Source organism: Sorex fumeus, unplaced genomic scaffold, assembly GCF_029834395.1.
Source record: "Sorex fumeus unplaced genomic scaffold, SorFum_2.1 ptg000014l, whole genome shotgun sequence".
NCBI classification, from domain to species: Eukaryota; Metazoa; Chordata; class Mammalia; order Eulipotyphla; family Soricidae; genus Sorex; species Sorex fumeus.
In genome coordinates, this window is record NW_026606071.1 from 22,963,099 (window position 1) to 22,984,152 (window position 21,054).

The window sequence follows — 21,054 nt, forward strand, 5'->3', positions numbered from 1 at the left end:
GAGAGGTTCCTCTTTAACCTATAGGGTTTCTTGCAGAAAAGAATAGAGATAGCATGTAAATGTCTAACTTCCTTCACAAACCTTTGAAAATGTAACCCAAAGATTGCATTGCCTCTCACCCTCAGCTCTCAATAGCTCTCAAGGGAGTCGGTTTGTCTTATCAGAGTCGGGCAGCCAGGCAAGGGCAGCTAGCACATTGAGAGGCCAGGGCAGTGTAATGGTCAAGGCCATTGGGCAGGTAGTGAAAGGCCTCTTGCTGTGTTAAACAAATGCCGTTTCCTTCCTGGCTTCCGCGCAGGAGCTAATTTTGTTGTTCACTTCTCCTCTCCTATAAGAACAATGAGGATTCGTAAGGCCATTCTGCCAGTGAGGAGATGTGCATTAGATTATCATAAATCCACAGATAAAAAGTGCAGTGGTCAATGAGAACAGGCATCTTTGAATGAAATAAAAGGTTTAATTGAAAGTGCTGTCCCCAGGGAGACACATGATTGAGCTTAGTATTGAGTAGACATTAATTACCAAGGACTAGAGTGTGAAGGAAGTAAAAAAAAAAAAACATTTTGAGTTTCGAAAGAAGTTCCCAAATTTATTTCTCTTCAATAGAATGTGGGAGATTATTTCAATAGAATGCTAGGGGGCGAAAGTGAGTTTTGCTCATGCACAGTGTTCTTTGAACACTATTAACATTTCTTTGGAAATTACAATTGAATTGTCTACTTGCTCAGATGTTTTGGTAAGAACTTAGAGATCTAAACAGAGTACATAGTGTAATGTTAGGCTAAGTAATGTTTACAATAGAGATTTACTTTGTATAAGATGTTAACAACTGATTTCCACTTAATCATAGTTCTAGGAATTTAGAGGATTCTTTGATTTCATCTTTCAACTTTTTTTTGTCAGTAGGTTAAATTTTTCATTCTTAAGTGTTATAAAAAAAATTGAAGCAGCATCTGCACATACGGTCCCCATTAAACTTTAGACAGCTTGTTCTGTATCATTGAAATATGTCTGCCTTTGTAAATTATGCATATTTGTATAGCCAATGCCCTACTTTTGATGTGGCTAACATAATAGGATAAACGCCACATACATAGAGACAAAGGATGGAATCAAGACCTGCCTTAATATGAAAACAATTGGTCAAGTGTCTCTTTTATTAGTCATTTACATATTTGAATTATGACTTTGATTTTTCATTTAGATCAGTAGATTATAAAAATAATCTGGGTTATCTGTGTTTAATATGCAGTGAATATGGAATATGGAATAAAGAAAGACAGGGAGATACCAATTATATAACAAGTGGTTGACTTAATGTTTAGGTACATAGTTGACCAGTTTAGTTTTTAGAAAATAAGAAAACAACTGTCAAAGCAGCTTTAGTTTCTCTATTTTCAGTTTTATTTACAAAGCCATATATTTACTCATTTTTGAAGTGAAATTAAACTTTCGTTGATTATTTAGAATTTGATGGGAACAGAGTTTTAGTTTTAAATGTGAAAACGTTCTGTTAGCATTAATTTGACCAGGGTAGATGCTAAATAGTACCAGCTGTCATAATATAGTAAAAGTGAATGAAAGATTTACTCCACCCCATATGAAAACTCAAGAGCGGATATGATGATCAGATGAACCACAATTAATGTGAGTACTTAGAAACATTTGCAAGCTACTTTTTTGCAGTTTGGTCCCTCTTGATATCAAAGTGCAAATAGTTCATGACAGTACTGTAATAAAATGTAGTACAACAGTACTATGTCATCAGGAAAAAGATGAATTTTTTTTCAAAATTTAATTCCTCTGTCGTGAACTGAACTGAGGTAGTCCTTGTTTACTCCTCAGTGCATCTCTTACTTTCTTGAAAAATGAAGATCCATTAGTTCAGGGATGAAAGAAATCCTGCTCAACCTACATGTAGGGCAATGTTTATTTTAAGTAGGTTGAACTTTTACACTTCTTGTAATCACACACTGATTTTACAGGAATTAAGGGCACAGACATTGCAGTCCTACACGAATCCCACTTTCCATGTGTGTGCATGTGTTTGAATGCGTGCAGGGGGTGTGTACCAGATAGAAGATCATTTGAAAGATGAATACTAAAGAAGATATAAAGTGAAAGGCAGTATTCTGTAGCTTGAGCCAGTTATTTGAGGCTCTGGAGCTCCCGGAAGAGACCCTACTGAGAGTCAGACCTATGAGTGGTGGATTCATGACAGATGGGCTAAATACTTCCTACTTTGGGAAAATCCACAGATCCAGAAACCACTGAAATGCAGAGCATTAGATGGTGTGTTACTCTGTTTAGGCAGCTACAACAATAACAAGGGCTGGGATCATTTGTAAACCAAAGAAAATTCTTAGGTCCTGGAGGCGAAGATGCAAGATCAAGGTGCCTGGGGCTGGAGCAGTAGCACAGTGGGTAGGCCATTTGCCTTGCATTCAGCCGACCTGTGTTTGGGTTTGATTCCCAGCATCCCATATGGTCCCCTGAACATTGCCAGGAGTAATTCCTGAGTGCATGAGCGAGGAATAACCCCTGAGCATTTCCGGGTGTGACCCAAAAAGAAATAAAAAAGATCAAGGTGCCCTCATGGGTTTATAATGGCCCTTTTCTTCTTGTATCCTGACACAGAGAATAGCAGCTTTGAAACTCGGTGATTATCTTTTGTAAGGACACAATTTCTACCCATGCAAGAACTACCCTCATGACCTAATCATGTTCTTAAGGTTCTTTCTCCAGTTCCAGGACTCTGTAGACTAAGATCTTCATTTAGGAACTTGGGCATGGGGGATAAAATCTTTCAGATGATACCAGAGGAAAATATGTACCCAATAGAATACATGACACACAAAAAAAGTTAAAGACATGATTAAGAAAAGTTTAAATATTGTGGTTATGTATTGGGCTCAGAGTGATAGCATTGCAGGTAGGGCACTTGCCTTGCATGCAGCCAACCTGGGTTTGATCCCCAGAAACCCATATGGCCCCCTAAGCACCTCAAAGGGTGATCCCTGGGTGTAGAGCCAAGAGTAAGCACTGAGCATCACTGAGTGTGGCCAAGATAAAAAAAAACATTTTTAAATCTGCAATCTGTAATTAAATTCTGATATTATTAAATATTTCTTTGGGCTGGAGCTATAGCACAGCAGGTAGGTTTTTGCACGTGGCTGATCCAGGTTCAATTCCTTGGCCCCTATCTGAGAGCCTGACAAGCTACCAAGAATATCTCACCTGAACAGCAAAGCCTGGCAAGCTACCCATGATGTATTTGATATGCCAAAAGTAATAACAAGTCTCACAATTTGTTGTGAGATGTTACTGGTGCCCACTCGAGCAAATTGATGAACAATGGGAGGACAGTACTACAGTGCTATTAAATATTTTTTTAATGCTGCTCTAAAGTTGTTAGATGGGATTGTACATCTCAATTATTTACTTAAAATAGTAGATGTAGAAATATAATATGTATATTCATATTTTTGTCATAGTCTCATGACATGTACAGTATTTCTCCAACCATAGCCTGAGGACTTGTCATTTGAAACTTTTTGGTCGTAGGGTAGTTAGTAGATGATTTGTGACTGAAAACTTTAGAGTTCCTTTAATTTTTCATTTCTGTCTTTAATCATATGAGAAGTTTCATCAGGTATCCAGTGGTCTAATGAAGATGAGAGCAATGTGCAATGTACCTGATCCTCAGGTGTAGTCAAGTCTGCTTGAGTCGAGCTTAGATCAGCCAAGCTTAATCAGGTGAGAGTTAAGCTCAGTGAATGCCTCTGGTTTGTATGACAATTTTGAGATGGTCTTTTTATGCAACAGTTCTTTTCAGCAATAGTACATTGTCACTTTTCCCCATGAGTCAGCTAGCAGTAGATTTCCCCTCTGCATTCAGTTTTTTTCTCGTAATAAGGATAGGAACATATGCATAAATTTTCCTTTTAATTTAGCTGCCTGGAAGCTGAATAGCTTAGTCAGTTTTATCATAAAATTAATTTTTCAGTATAATTAATTTAATTATTAAGATAAAATAAAATTATATGCCTATATATACAAGTGGCATTTTATATAGCATATATGGTAAGATTTTTACCACAATAGTAACTATGCACTATGATTTTCAGATAGTTGTTATTCACTGATATTTCTTGATATTTTTGGAATTTAGTATAATTCATTATTTATGGTCAACAAAGAGGGATCATTCTCCAGCTGCAAACCCATTAGTTACAACTCAGATATCTAAGAAAAGTAGGGTTAAAATATTTTTATTTTTATCACATGACTTTGTTATAAAACTTAGTTATTTAATTTTATTTTTATAAAGTAGTTCACAATATTTGATTACATTGAATATTCAAACACCAATCATATCACCATTACACCTTTCCACCACCATATTTTGGATGTTTTCATCCTGAACCACAGCCCCTGCTCCAATGTAAAACCAAAATAATTTATTTTGTATTGTTTATTATGAACAAACTTCTGAAAATGCCCCAAAAACCTTTCCTTAGGGGACAGTGTGTGAAAATTGTTGTATTTTATCCAGGGGTCATTAAGCCCTCCATGCAACAAGACCCTGTGTCAGTGTGTTATGAGTCTTAACCAACAAACAAAAGCTCCTTCCCCAGGAAAATATTACTTCCATGAATGTATGGTAGTACTGTCACTAAATTGCAGCATCATTTAATAATTACAACTCTTATCTCCCTTAAAATGAAAGAACATTACTGGATCCTTTAGGGAGAATATTGGTAACTGAAATGTAATTCCTGCTTTAGAATTTCTGGTTTGGGACAAAAGTTATATTATCTTTACTGAAGGAGTCATTGTAGTTTAAATAATGATATATCAGATTAGAGAATGCTATGCAGAACATTCTCATATTTTTACATTTTATTCTAAGACTACAATAATTCCCAAAGCCTCAAGGAAAACAATTTTGAAACTTACCATCTTTAAACTATCCATATAAATTTTCCAACCCCAAACTAATTTTTTTTTTTTTTTTTGCTTTTTGGGTCATACCCGGCGATGCACAGGGTTACTGCTGGCTCATGTACTCAGAAATTACTCCTGGCGGTGCTCGGGGGACCGTATGGGATGTTGGGAATCCAACCCAGGTCCGCTGCATGCAAGGCAAACGCCCTACCTGCTGTGCTATTGCTCCAGCCCCCCAAACTAAAATTTTTAAACTGAAATTAGACAGCTAACTCTTATTCATTTTTTCTTTATGAAAAATAAGGTTTCCTAATTTTTTTTAAAAAGTCATCATGCGCTTCTATTTTGCATCTGTGAATATGGATATTCCATCCTTCTCTGATACATTGATAATGCTAATTTCGACATATGTCACGTACACAAAGTGTAACAGAGAAGAGGCTATCTGGAAAGTTTAACCCTGCGACTGTGGCAATATCTTTCTTGTGTCCTCTATGATTTCTCTCCAGTCTTCTCTGTTCTCTACTCTTTTCCTTTCCTGTCTGACTTCTTTTTTTCTCTAATGTAATATTTCTTTAAGTGAATTCTAGGCAGCACTTTTCTTATAATATGCTCTACACAGATATGTGTTCAATAGTCAGGCATGTTAGAAATATGCTTTAACATGTTTGATTTTTTTTCCCAGTAAACAGTATTTTATTTATGACACTCTGTGTTAAGGGGCCACTCAATGCTCAGGCCACTTAATGCTCACCAAGGCATGAGCCCCCAAAGCACCAAGCAGTATCCCTGACAGTGCTTTGGGGGCCCATGCAGTGCTAGGGATCAAACCCAAGATTTTGCACATAATTTTATTCAGTGTTCAAATGGAAAAAGTTTAAATAAGCTTTTATTTTGAGCACCAAAATTTAAGGGAAAAAGATGGAGTAGTTCAATAAGAGCTCTGGGAAATCATTAAATAATGACACCTTTTCCTTAGAATTTGAATCATGAAAACACAACACTATACGCCTAAATTAATCATATCATTGTAGTACCCTCCTCCCGTTGTTCTTCGATTTGCTCGAGTGGGCACCAGTAACACTTCACAACAAATTGTGAAACTTGTTACTCTTTTTGGCATGTTGAATATATCATGGGTAGCTTGCCAGGCTTTGCCATGCAGACGAGATACTCTTGGTAGTTTACTGGGCTCTCCGAGAGGGGTAGAGGAATTGAACCCCAGTTGGCTGCGTGCAGGGCAAACGTGTGTACCTGCTATGCTATCGCTCCAGCCCAATCGTTTCACTATCACTATAAATTTGCTTTCTCCAATTTGAAAAAAAAAAAAAAGCTGTTTTGCGTCCCATGCAATGACTGTGACTTTGCATAGTAGACCTCACGATTATTACCTTTTTAGAAGTGGTTTTGTTATCCTAGTTGATTTATGAAGCCTGCCTTGAGTGGCCGGCCCCTTGGCCACTTACAGTTAGATGGAATGATTATCATGAAGTTCAAGGGCTTCCAATTCAGTCAGGGCCACCCACACTAAGAAAGGGGGGAATAATTTAGATATATTAACCTGTATGCTCACTTTCAAGAGGCTTGTATATGCTTGTATTGTTTTTGTTTTTTAATAACTATGTTATTTTTTTAAAGTTCAGATAACCTGGTCCACAAACTGCAATGTTACTCTTTTGAGAAGTATTTCAACCATGAACCCAATGGAGACTCTTAGAGCAAGTTCCTCACACTTCCTTTATAGAAAATTAAATTATTATAATCATATTGTTTATTCTTATATTGTATACTCATATTAAGGCATTATTCATATATTTTAGCTACTGACTTATTGCCTATAAAATATTTAAGAAACTTTAATCCAATTTATTTAATCCTCTTACCAGAAAGAATGAACAGAATGAACACAAAAAAACTACTATATCTCAATATTAACAAAGTACTAGTTAATGTTTTATACTATGAGAAATATTAAATATGCATTTATATTACTTTGCAAAGTATAAACTATTGTATTTATTTATTTATTTAATCTTTAACTGAAAACAGAAGACTTGTCAGTGTGTTTTACTATTAGATTTGCTTATTTTTTAAATATATATATATAGATGTAAGTAGTGAAAAGGAAGCATTGCTATAAGAATCCTAACTTGTACTGTCCTTTTGTTAGTTTTAATGTAGGTACATTAACATACCTTTATATTGAATAGGCAATAAAGAATGATCCTTAACACATGTTTTCTGGTATTAGATTAATCCTTCACTAAAATAGTTTTTTGATGAGTTCAGTCAAAGATCAGCTTTTGGTTTGAGTAGTTTTCATCTTTATCCCCTTCCTTGAATGGATTTCAAAAACATAAAAAAGTAAATGTTCAATTATAAATCTTTTATAGGGTTATCTTCATTCATATCTTTAGTTAAAATTCATTTTGAAGTGAAAGAATCTGTTCTTGAAGACACATTTAAAATACTAACATCGACTATAAAAATACATAGTTTTTTTTCTCCATTAAAAGTAAATGTGGGAGCTAGAGAGATAATATAGCAGTAAGGATGCTGTTCTTGCATGTAGCCAATGTGGGTTCGATCTTTGGCACCACAGATAGTCCCTGAAACCTTACCAGGAGTGATCTCTGAGCACAGAACTATGAGTAAACCCTAAGCACCAGGTTTAGCCCCAAACATCAAGTAAATATGGTATTGCTTATATCAGTTCTATGGAGCTTTTCTGCTTATTGCAGCAATATCTTATATATTTTTTCTCTTTGATTTATATATAATTTTGGAATGGTTTCAACAGCTTAATATAGTTTAGAAGACTTAAAAAATATATCTGCAGTATTATTTCTGATTCTTTTGTGTGATTTTAAAAAATCCAGAGGAAAAATACTTTTAAAAAATCTGTCTACTTATAAATCACAAAAGAGTTCTTCTGATTTCATTACTGTATTTTATTACTGTACTGTGATTTTGCTAATGACAGTGGAGGGGGAAGTCCTTTCTTGTTTATTGTAAAGATCATCTTTAGACTATTACCTATCCTTGGGTCCATCTGCTCATCTCTAGTATTCTTTACTCTCTGAAACATATGATTTAAAATATAATGCCTCCAGTTGATGAAGTGAGACTCTGATCCACACTCTTTTTTTTGGGGGAGGGGCGGTCACACCCAGTGATGCTCAGGGCTTACTCCTGGTTCTCTGAAGTCAGGAATTACTCCTGGTGGTGCTCTGGGGACCATATGGGATGCTAGGATTCGAACCCATGTTGGACACATGCAAGGCAAATGCCCTACCTGCTGTGCTATCGCTTCAGCCCTCTGATCCCACACTCTTAAGTTGATTTAGTCAAATTCAGAATTTTACACACTCAAATTGACCAAACAACTTTTCATACTTAAAATAACTGCACAGACTCCTTTTTTTCCTCAAAGATTAAAAATTTTCAGAAAATGAAGTATCTTGAAGGTGCTTTTCTTTCATTATAAGATTTTACTTAGCTATGGAAAAACTGTTATCATCATCTTAAATTCCTTAGATTTACTTAGTTAGAAGCTTGAGATTGGTAAAACTAATTCTGAAATATCCTAATAGAATTTTCAAATACAGCTTTTGCTCTCTCTCTCTATATATATATATAATTTACTTCTTTTTTAAATCCCTTTTGTTTGAGTTTTAATAATTGACAAAATGATTGCAAGTGAAACATAACTCTTGCATAAAGTAAGCTGCTCACAACACAGACTAATTACACATTTGGGAGGTGAGGCAGAGATATCCAAAGCTCACTCATGCTGAGCCAAGAACACAGCAGTTAATGAAATGAGGGCCAGTAAAGGTTCAGCATGGATGCTTTCAGGTCTGACCTGGGCTTCTGGGAAATTGAACATTGGCACCGTGGACTGGACTAGTGGATTCCCATGGGTTTTGAATGACTGGATTATTACCACTGTGTGAGTGAATCAAGTCCAGCTTTGCAATACAGCAATGTTTGTGATTCCAGAGATGGCCCCATTTGGAATACTCTTAAGCTAATAATATGGCTGTCCCACTCATTCATCTTCCTGCCTCTCTTTCATCTTCTCACACCAAGTAATTTGTTTTGCTATTTGTTTGATAAAAATGGCGTGTATATCTGACAAAGTCGAACTATGTAGATTTCTGTTTCCTCTTTGCTATTCTTAAATCTTATTCCTTCTTCATCAGATAATTCTGTAAAAGAAGCAGAAAGATTCTACTTTATTCTCAGTAATTATTTTTAACCAACTATGATCTGTGTGGAATGGCCATTTTACATTATATTGTTTGGTACATACTATATACTTGGAGGAAAAATGTTGAATGACTGGTTTGCAAAGCATGGACTCATCAGAATGAAGCAGCTTTCTTTCTGATTCTGACTGTGCTAGGGTTATTTGATGTGTTTTGGAATAGAAATAGTATTATAGAGAACAATATGAGAGAATGGAGAAGTAAGAAAAGAACTGAATCAGAGAGAAAGGAAATTTTATTTAGATAGTAGCAGCTCTAAGATCTTAAAGTTTAAGTAGAATAAAGGATTAGTGAAGGTAGGAATACATAAGATAAAACATTAAAATGAATATAAAAATTATAAATGTGGCAGTTTCTATTTTATTTGTTTTTGCATTTTTATTAATTTGCTTTATTATTATTTTGAGTTTTGAGGGCCACACTTCATGCCACTCTGTCTCTATGCCTCGGTGTTTTCCCTGATAGTGCTCTCGGCACCATCAAGTACCCAGGATTCAACCCAGGCCTCCTGCATGTAAAACATGCACTCAGCACATTCAGCTGTATTCCTGCCCTTCATATTCTCTGGTTTAACAAAAGTAATTTCAATATATATTTGTTGCAGCATTTTCCAAATTGGCATTTCTGGTTTGTTTTGTTTGGGGCCACACCTGGCAGATACTCTTGGCTCTTTACTCAGGGATAATTCCTGGGAGTATTTGGTGGGTCATCCAGTACTAAGGTAATATGTTCTCAGAGTGAAACTATGACCTGTTGTTGGATTATGAAATCATTGTAGTGGACTATAACCAACGTTATTAAATCACAAAAAAAGCGTAGAAAATACCAAACGTATTGCACTCTAGGTTGGTATTATCTAGGTAGTTATTACCTCACAAGTCTTCTGTTTATGTATATACTGATACTTGTATATTCATAGGCATATAGACAGAGAAGTAAGTAGATAATATAACCTTGGATTACAGTGCTTCCCAGACTTGGTGAAATAGACCATGAGTGTTGCAGTTTGTAGTATTGACTTGTAATTTGCGGTACATGTAGCAATTTAGAATCATAAGCAGCCTAATGTCCACCACAGAATAGTACTTATGATATATCTTGGTGCTTTCCCTGAGAATTCGATGTTGAAACTGATGTGAGTTATTCTGTTTCCTAAAACAAGATGTAGGGTGTAAAAGAAAAATTAGTCCTGGTAACTTTTATGACTCCTTGTAACGGTATTGCATCATTATTTTTAAAATTAATAAAAAAAGAGTCATTTGTATAAAGATTTAAATAAAACATGAAAAAGTAAGTATCAGATATGGCACCAATAATTCCTTTATTTGCTTTTTTATATATAAAATCACAGATATATATACGCACAGATATATAAGTACATACATACACTTAAATATATATACAAACATATACTTTTCAACACCTTCTTACAGACATTCACTCAACAAATATTTATCCCATGCCTACTTTTGAGTCTGGTACTGTTTTAAGCTCTAACAATATTTTGGTGGATAAAAACAAAATTGTATAATTTAGGCGACTTAAGACATTACAAAATAAACATACACTTTTATAATAGGTGATAAATACTGTGGGGAGAAACAAAGCAGGATAATGAGCATAGATTGGTTTGCATTGGAAGAACTGCAAAGCAATTTGAAACTGAATGGCTAGGGAAGACCTAAAATGGCATTTGAATAGGGAATTGAAGGAAGTGGGAAAAGGAGAGCCAGAGAAATGAAAGGGGGAATGATTTGAAGCAGAGGAAAGAGGTGGCCCAAAGGACTAAAGGCAAGATGTTCAGGTTGCATTGAAGAAATGAAGGCATGCCAACATGGCAGGCATAGGTGAGTGAGAGACGGCAAGACTAGTTACAAATTTGGGTTTTTCTTGGACCAAGGTGGGAAGTCACTGGAAGCTTTTGAGTATTTTTTATAGGATCACTCTCATTGTTTGCAAATAGCATGAAGAGGTGGAAAGTAAAAACCGGTATTAAAAATGCAGTACCATTGTATAGAGTATCAGGATCAGGTCAGAAGTAGCAGTACAGAAGCTTTGTGTGGTGTTAGGATTTGGGTTTGTAAGGTAGTTACTGACTGGAGTTACTAATAGTGGATGAAGAGTGTGAAAGGACTTAAGGATAGCAATGATTTTGAGGTCTTATATTTGAATGTCTGAAAGAATACAATTGCCATTTACTTGTTCAGGAGTAATTCATTTAGATGATGAACTATTCAGCTGTGATTATTTTGAACATAAATACCAATAGTGTTTCTCACTAATAAAGTAGATATACAAGTCTGAGATTTAGCAGCTAGAGATAAATATTTGTATTTGTGACTTAAGTTTATGTAAGCACTATAGCACTGTCTTCCCGTTGTTCATTGATTTGCTCAAGCAGGCACCAGTAACATCTCACAACAAATTGTGAAACTTGTTACAGTTTTTGGCATATCGAATACATCATGGGTAGCTTGCCAGGCTTTGTCGTGCAGGCACGATACTCTCATTAGCTTGCTGGACTCTCCAAGAGGGGTGGAGGAATTGAACTGGGTTAGCTGCGTGCAAGGCAAATGCCCTTAGAAATTAACAATGGGAGATAATAGGAAAATGGTAAGATGGTAGAATGCTAGGACACTAAAGATTGGCGAGACAAAAAAAAAAAAACCGCAAAAGGGGTTACTCTAAGAGAAACCGTAAATATATTACACATGCAGGCACACAAATGTACATATAGACATATTTTATAAAATATATACATGCATTTATGTAATGTTAAGGAATTCATGTAATAAAAGTAAAGGCCCTCCCGTTGATCATCGATTTGCTCGAGCGGGCCCAGTAACGTCTCCATTGGAGACTTTGTTGTTACTGTGTCTGGCATATCGAACACGTCACGGGGAGCTTGCCAGGCTCTGCCGTGCTGGCGAGATACTCTCGGTAGCTTGCCGGGCTCTCCGAGAGGGGCGGAGGAATCGAACTCGGGTCGGCCATGTTGGCTGCGTGCAAGGCAAACGCCTTACCACTGTGCTATCACTCCAGAGCACAGCGGGTAGGGCGTTCGCCTTACACGCAGCCAACATGGCCGACCATGTAATAAATATAATGACAAAATATATAATCTGTATGATATATTCTATATGTTATATTAAATACCTATATATATATGAGTACAGATATGTGTGTCATCATAGAGATGCATTTATTGTCTCTCATTACTATCTTTCTCTCAGTTCAATATTACAAAAGATCACCCTTACACCTTCATAAATTCCTTTTAAAAAACATTAACTTTTTGTAATAATTGAGCAATGTTTGAAAAACATGGAAAATTGGTAAAGAAAAAAATCTAATAATCTAGTGAAAAAATAACGGCCCAGTAAATTCAGTACTAGTAATAACCACATTGTTTTTGGTAGATGGAAGGGCTAGGGTAGGAACACAGGTAAAAGGTAGGTGGCTAAGTGCTTAAGTACATAGTGAATGTATATGTCACATCATCGAAATATACTATACACACAAAGTTTTATGCGTAATGGTATACCATTTTCAAGCGATTAAAAGTCTCTGTCAGTCCTATTTTGTATAATCTATAGCTTGTAATAAATAACACAAAAGCAACATATAAATAAGCATAACTAAACTCACAGATTCATAATAGGCCGCATTTCCCTTCTGGATCCTTGCAGAAGGTAGCATATGGAAAAGAACTAGTAAGTTCAATATTTATTTTACTTTACCCTCCCTATTCATCCTACAAAGATCATATTTCTGCTCTGCAACACTACCTGCCATGTAACCTAAGACATGACTAGGAGCATGGAATACCTTAGTAATTCATTTTGACCCAGTGGCCAGTCAGTAGCCTGTGAGCTTGCGACCTAGAGGGCAGTGACATTTACTGCCACTCTTCCCTGATTCTTAGAAACACAACAGCAGGCAGCAATGCCACCCCAAACAACTCTCTGTGCTTCAGTTACCTTAAACTTAAACTTGACTTCACTTTGCAATTGATGGTTCAGGGATCATTCAACCATCTCTGAGGTATTTTTGGTTTTCCCAACGGGGGAAACAATTTCTTCCTGCAGCTATGGGGTGATGACCCAGGTATTCTGCTGAATATCCTGGCCTTGCTCCCCACTTCCCTACAAGAAGAATTATGTGGTCCCAGTGTCATTTGGAAGCCTGAGTTGGGAATCTGTGGCTTGCTGATCTGAGCAGGTGTAGCGCACTCAGCCTGGGTATCTATAGCAGCCTCTGAACATCTTTCCTGGAGCTGGCTCTAGGATTTTGTATCTAGACACATGGCCTGTGGAAACACAGAATAAAAAAAATGAAAAGATAAAAAAATAAATTCATAACATCTTCCCTTTATTATGCCAGACTTGTACTTTTTATTTCTTCTTCCCCTACTTATCTGTGAATAGAAAACTAGGCATAAATTTCAGTGTGGAACAAGCACTGGGCTGAAAAACTGGAAATCAGGAAGGGTCCACAGGCAAGATGCGATACTATCTTTGGGCCCATCCTGGAACTGAGGAACCATATTTAGGGATTTCTGAGGACTTTCTTCCTTTTTACATCTTACTACAAAATCTTGCCTGGCAAGATTTAAGTTTAATTTTCAGAGTTGCCAGTTGAACCAAGGTTATTATGAGAGGAATGCTTTCAGCATATTGATTTTTTTTACATTAGGTAAAGGAACATTTATTTCTAATAGAGGAAATGGCTATGTTAACTACTGTAATGGCTTCCTTCACCATTGGGAAGTCTGCTATTATTATAGACCACTAATTATGGATTGAGCCTGAGATAGTATGAGAAAGATATAAAATATAACTGCAGTTGGATTGAGATGAGAAATTGTATGGCATCTTACTATCACTGTAGGAATCTGCCGAAGAATTTCCTGTGACTCAATCAAGTCATGATGTCTCAGAAAAGCTGAAACATAGTCAATAACCTGACACTGGAAAAGAACACAAAGGGACTCAAGGCCCCAGGCTCCAAAGAGCTCCAACATTGACAAGTCTCTGGGCTATAAGCATGGAACTATTCTTCTGCATACCTGTTTCCTTATCTAGAAAATGGCATAATAATAACCCCCCAAGGGATGGTGTGCACCTGTGTGGTTAAAGCACTTAGAATGTAACCACTCAATCATTATTAGCCACTCACTTATGTTGTTGTATATTTCACATTCAGGTATCAGGTCAAAAACAAGAACCATAACATTATTTTGTTCCTTAAATAATAATAAAATCCAGTAGTACAAAATCCTGGTTATCAGCCTTGTTAAGAATTAAGAATGATTGCCTCAAAAAGAAGGATTCAAGCATAAAATAGAGTGCTTTCAAATTATTCCTGAAGCAAAACTCATCTTCAGTCATTTTATCACTGAGGGGGAAAAAAAGACAAACAACAACCAAGGAACTTTCTAGCTTTTCTCCAAAATCATTCACAAACTTCTAGGAAGAACAGCTGTTCCTTGATTTACAGTTTAATTCCATGAGCTTTATTAGACTAAAATTTACCAAATATCAGAGAGGTCTGGAATCAAAAATAATTATAAAATGTCCTGGGTTCTAAATTGGGTGTTTTCAGAAACAAAGATGAAGAGTACTAATTTACATCTAGCATTAACCTTGCGTTCCAATGGGCAATAGACTGCTAGTTTGAGTCAAATCATGGGATTTATATTTTAGAAAATGAGTTTGTGAAAAGAGCTAACTTTAATTGATTTATTAAATTAAACAAAGCTTCATTTCTTTGAAACAACATTTTTGTCAAGCAACTTTGTTTCTCATAAAATTAGACAACTTTTTAAAAAAGGTAGACATGGATTTTCTCTCTTGATCAGAGTTCAGAATGCAGAATCAGTGGATCTGGTTATGATCAAACCTCTTAATCCAGTTTCAGTTATTAGTTCTTTGCTATTTTTGATTTTATAGTTGTTATTTTATGACTGATATTTAGACATTCAGTAATTTTTTAAAATGCATAATTTTACATGAGTCCTTCAAAATGGCCTGAAAATGAGAGTCTGTTGTCATAATTTTAGAGAGGAAGGAACTACTGACCTCGAATGAACTGATGGTTTCCAGGGCTGTCTCATTTTCATATCTTTAAGTTCAGCGCTGTGGCAGAGTTTCACGTTTTCACAGGCTTGAAAGGAATGTGGTGTCGAGAGCTCCAGAGATTTTCAGGTGGACAGCAATGTTTTTCCCACTACCAAATTCTTGAAAACACTAGGGACCAAATATGATTAACTGCATTCATTTCCCTGGAGACCCAAGCTTTAAATGTGTATTTTTTTTTGCCACTGTACTCTGTATCTTCTTTTAGAATATTTATAGGTTTAATTTGTCAATGAGGATATGAATATTTGTTGTTGTGCATTATCATTTTTGTGTACAAAAAAGCATTATCAGTGAGTTGTATTGCCCAATGATACAAGCTTAAGGCATGTGTTTTGATGAAGTAAAATTCAGAGACAACCATTTTGAGTCACATATCTTTAACTTAAAATTAACTTTGTTTTCCATTTTCTGTATCTCTTTGACAGTCCTTATCAATATCACGTTCATGGTAAATGATATGTTTTAAATAAATAAGTCAAATATTTCCCCGTTGTTTTAGCATGTATATGCATTAAGCTTTATTTCTCCATCCTAAAGTAAAAGTATGAAAAATTATCTTGAAAGTTTTTTCCAGTATCTAAGATTGTCTAAATCTTACATTCAGTCTCTTCAGTTGCTGAGGATATTCTGCTGTAAAGCCAAAATACTTATGGGTATATTTTGAGAAACCTCCCAAGCTGGGGACCAAGGAGATCCACATGCCCCACCAGCAATTCTTGGTCACCATGTCTAGAGGTGAAATGTCAGGGCTCTAGGATGCATTGCTGATTGGGCATTGTGGTGCCAGGGATACTGAATCACTCTGTCAGTGCTGAGGGCTTCCAGGCCTGCATTCTGAGTTATTCAGGTGATCATGTAGCACAAGGAATCAAACACAGTTCTGTCCCCCAGGCACTCTTTATGGGGTGTTTTAAAGGGTAGGATTCTACCTTCCTGCAGGATGCTTTCAGGTGCCCATCACCAAGTTTTGTTGCCAAGAACTATTCCCACCTCCCGTATCTCTCCCCTCTTCTTCATCTTCATGGACCTGCAGTGCTCAGTGCAAAGACAGCTCAGCCTGTGAGCCTTTGCCCAGGGGGAGCAGGATCTTAACAGTTGGTGGGAGGTCCAGTTACCTGGTTTTTCTAGTTGCACCTGTGTTTGGCACTGTGAATGTATAAATCTTAACCTGTGTCTTCTCCTTCTTCTTTTCCTGCTCAATCTGACCACCAGAAAGGAGAGCCTGCCTGCTATGGTCTTTCCTTGGACACAATTGAACAACTCACCTTCGAGATCCCCCTGAATGATTCAGGTTCTGCTGGTTTAGGGGTGAGCTTAAAGGGGAACAAGTCTCGAGAAACTGGAACAGACTTTGGGATTTTCATCAAGTCCATCATCCATGGAGGTGCTGCCTATAAGGTGAGTCAGGGAAGTGTTTCCGTGCCTGTGTTCAGAGCTTAGGGAGCTAGCCCTGCCAACTGGGTAGAGAGTGTGTGAAGGCTGGCGGCCACAGCCATCCAGAAGACAGAGTCGGGGGACCGAGGTGCCTGCCCATCAGGGTGACAGTTTCTGTTTTTATTCTTTAAGTGGTTACTTTTCTTTCCCAGAGAGGGTTCTGGAAAACCCACTGTGATTGATATTTTTCTTGCAGTCTTTCTTTTTATGACTCTGAATTTGTAACCTGACAGTGTTGAAACCTAAAAATATATAATTGGAAAAACAAAGCTAAAAACAAGTCAACACAAAGGCAGAAAATGAGAAAATTATGCCTGCAAGAATGTAAGCTCGCTGGAGCCTGGTAGAGATGGGAGTATAAATTAAAGGTCATTTGTCACACATTTTATACTCTTGAAAATAACCATGGAGCAGGGAATGAATATTTGTCTCAATATGGAGTAACATAAATTCCATTAAAAAGGGAAAGAAACTGATTCTTCTCTTTCACATCGTGGAGGTCTATGCCACCATAGCTATTTAAATAGTATAAAAAGGCACCAGGAGAATGTACAGCATTTAGGGTATATGGCTGGCATGCATGTACCATATTCACTACAACAACATGTGGTCCCTGGAGCATCACTGGTACAGCACAGGAGGCACCCAATACTGCATCCTTGGGTCTCTTTATGAACCTCTGGACCTATTGGCCAAAACTAGATAGTGGGTCCTCCTAGGTCTTATGACCACTGCTTTGGAGCCCCCACAACCCCCCAAAAGTTAGTGGCCTTCTTAACTAGTTTGACTGGATTCAGATCGATTTCACTCCTTCTAGCTATTTATGGATATGAACAACAAACTTGCCCTGTTGTACTACTATCTCCTCATCTGCAGAATAGGGATAATAATGCATACCTAATTTACATGGTTGTAAGGATGAACTAAATGTCACACATGGTGTGACTAAAGCTGGAAAGTAGTTCAAGGAGCAAACAAGCTTGTGCTCATTTTCAGCTGCCTGCAGCCTCCTAATCATTTCACATCCTGTCATTCTACCAAACTTCATGCCTATGAATCCTGCCTTAGCTGTTCCCACCCCCACTGAATGTGGGCATGTTATTCTCAATATGCCTCCATCTCCTCACTTGTGAATTTCAGTTAAACTAATAGTGCTCACCTCTGAATGGTCTAGTGAGCATTTATACAAAGACAGTGCATATGAAGTGACCAGCTCAGTGCCTGGGAATCCCCTTCAATCACTGTGAGCCCTTTTGTAATTACCTTGATAATAATATGTGTGACCCTCTCCCCTATGCCCCCCCATGCCCAATGCAAGAAAACCCAGTTAGATTCTACACCCAGCCCATGTTGTGAACGTCAGTGACTAAGCAAATGTCATTTTGCTTAGAAAATAAGAAATTCACTGTAAACAGATAATTATTTAATGCACTCCTTGGGGCAGTTAGCATTTGCTGCATAATAAATAATTGCAGCCTGGAGCTGGAGAGAAGTACAGTGTACAGGGCACTTGCCTTGCACATGACTGACCTGGGTTGGATCCCCAGAACCCCACCTGACCCCTGAGCGCTGTCAGAAGTCACTCCTGAGTGTACAGCCAGGATTAAGCTCTGAGCAGTGCCAGGTGTGTCCCACAAACCATAAATAAATAAGTAAATAAATACATAGTGGTAGAAATGCAGTAATGTATACCACAAAGTATTTTTTCTCCTTAAGTTTCTGCAGGGCAGCTCTAAGGACTCTGATTTAGGCTAGTGTGCACTCACAATATAGCACTGCAGGTTGGACATCCACTCTCCATATGTTTTCCCTATGCCTGGACCAGCATGCCAGCTCTAGCATGTTCCTATCACTCAGTGAGGAGTCAGAGGGCTAGCTGATCTGACTGATACTTCTTATGTTTTGGGTTCCAAAATCACCATTATCACAAATACATTATTGGTCACAGCTAGTCAAATAACTGAATTCAAGGTAAATAGGAAAGGAAACCTCATCCACCCATAATACAGCTATAGTGAAAGTGTGGGTGGAGAGAAGAGTAAAAATTGGAGCCAATATTTCATTTCATTAAACTCTCAAGGCTATTCTATTAAACTCTCGAAGCTGACTAGAAACACAAACCCAGGAAGAGATGGAAAATAATAACTATGGCAGCTATTTTTTTTTCGATTTATTACTTAATATATACTGGATACTGTGATAAGCATTTTAAGTGAATTCTCTAATTTTATTCTTCACATTCCCACTGGTTTATTTTTTGTTTTGTTTGGGGCCACATCAGTGGTGCTCAGGGCTCATTCCTAACTCTGTGCTCAAGAGTCACTCCTGGTGGACCATAAGGGGTCATTTGTCACTCTTGGTGGAACAACAGGGAATCAGATGCAGTGCTGGGTGTGAAACCCAGGACTGTGCCTTACCTGCTGTACAATCTCTCCAGCCCCATTACACTGGTTTATTATGCTGTCATTTCATCAATGGAAACTGCAGATGGCAGTGGTTACTTCATCTCCCCTGGTCACGTAGTGAGGCACTGAACCCAGCACGACTGATTTGAGCCTTTCCAGGTGCTACTGTGCACTGTGAGGAAGGCTTTCTTCTCCTCCCCCTGCAGGTATCTCAAAAGCAGGAGCCATTGCCCCAGAGTTCTCTTGTATCAGGCTTGTCATCTGTGGCCATGCCATCTAAAAACACGTGTTGGATTTGATTCAGTCCGGCCCATGTTTGTGAATGTCAGCTCAATACTCTTCTTATTCCTAACAATGACTCTATTTGTAGAATTTATTTCAAGTGAAATTGAAACTGAAATGAATTTTTGGAAATTAAAAGCAAACATCTTAGCTTTTTATGGGACATAAAAAGCTCAAGCAGATACTGGAAAGAGGTTTAATATGTATATGCACAGTTGTGTAAGTGAGCATCTCCTTACCTAAGCAGTTTCTTACAGTCCTGTTTCCCCAGAAAGATTTCACTTTCCATTTATGTAAATTTCTTTCCTGACACTGGTCTGCTGAGTCAGACAATCACACCATTAAAAACCACTGGACAGCATATTTATAGCTGATCTTAAACAGGAAGAGGCATCAATCACTGACTTAGTCTTATTGTGAATGTTTAGTATCCATTTGTCTTATTTACTTTTTGCAGTGTAAAGGGTAGAGACCTGAGCTTTGTTCACAAGAAATCCCATTAGCCAGAAAAAAAAAAAAAGGAATACTTTTTATTTTTTTTCTAGTGTTCTTCTGTTCAACAATTCACTGTTATTCCTCACAAAATCGCCACCTGTTATGTGAGTCAGGGTAATGTTTTACAAAAATTGTTTTGAGACTTTGTTTCTGTCCCTGTTCAGAAGACTCCTAACAGATTGCAGGGTCCAGGGGGCAGAGGGGAGATAAGCTGGGAATGTTCACTCTAGCATCTGGCCTCAGGTTTTTACCTGAAATCAACAAGCTGATCTTTCTGCCAGAACACAATCTTTCTCTTGGCCCTTCATACATCTAATTGGTTCTCAAGGTGTTGTTTTTTTGCTTTTTTGTTTTTCCTTTAGGGAAAGTGGATTTGTAAGAACTAAACTACTTTGGAAAGTATGGCCAAATTCTTCCTGTGGATTCTGTTGGCTGTTCTCCCGGGGGCTTTCTTTGGGGTAAACAAAGATCGGTTACTTTTTGCCAGATGTAAAATTCCTGAAATTCTGGGACTATGCTGAAGGCCTATTTATTTTCCCCAGTACCTCTCTAGCCACTGATTTCTATCATTTCCGTCTCTTACTATTCACTTCTATAGCTAGAACAGCGATGATTTAAAAAGTTGAGATAGAAAGACAAACCCTCACCAAGTGTTACATTAATCTGAATGAATGTTATAGCGATCTAAATGACAGATTTTATTCGACTCTATGACATTTAGGAGTGAAATGTATCTTACTGAGGAGTGAAATGCATCTTACTGAATTATCGAAATAATACAGTAAAGATTTTAAGGCAGCATTTTGAGGGAAAATTTAAAGGCAGTTTTTTAAGGGAGAAATGCCACATATAAGATAGATTATTTAAAGGTCCTTAAGTAGGTAGACCTGAATTTAAGAATACCTGTTATTCTCTAGAAAATTAATTAGCCAGGTTTGTGCTTAATAAATACTGCTTGATGATGATGAAATTAAATGAAAGAAAAATGCCTGACATAGCTAATTGCAAACGCATGCACTCAGAATATGAACTAGACATAATTTAAGTAATTTGATTCTTCTGTGCTTAGGGAATTTGGAA

At 37.2% G+C, this 21,054-nt stretch overlaps 1 protein-coding gene across 2 annotated transcripts in view; it reads left to right on the top strand.

Moving 5' to 3' along the window:
* PARD3B (par-3 family cell polarity regulator beta) overlaps positions 1-21,054 on the top strand; it is a 1,231,823-nt gene that overhangs the window by 703,126 nt on the left and 507,643 nt on the right. For both annotated transcript variants that reach the window (XM_056111836.1, XM_056111837.1), the window contains exon 11: positions 16,571-16,756. In XM_056111836.1, coding sequence (XP_055967811.1) covers positions 16,571-16,756 — 186 coding nt within the window. The remainder of the gene's footprint in view (positions 1-16,570; positions 16,757-21,054) is intronic.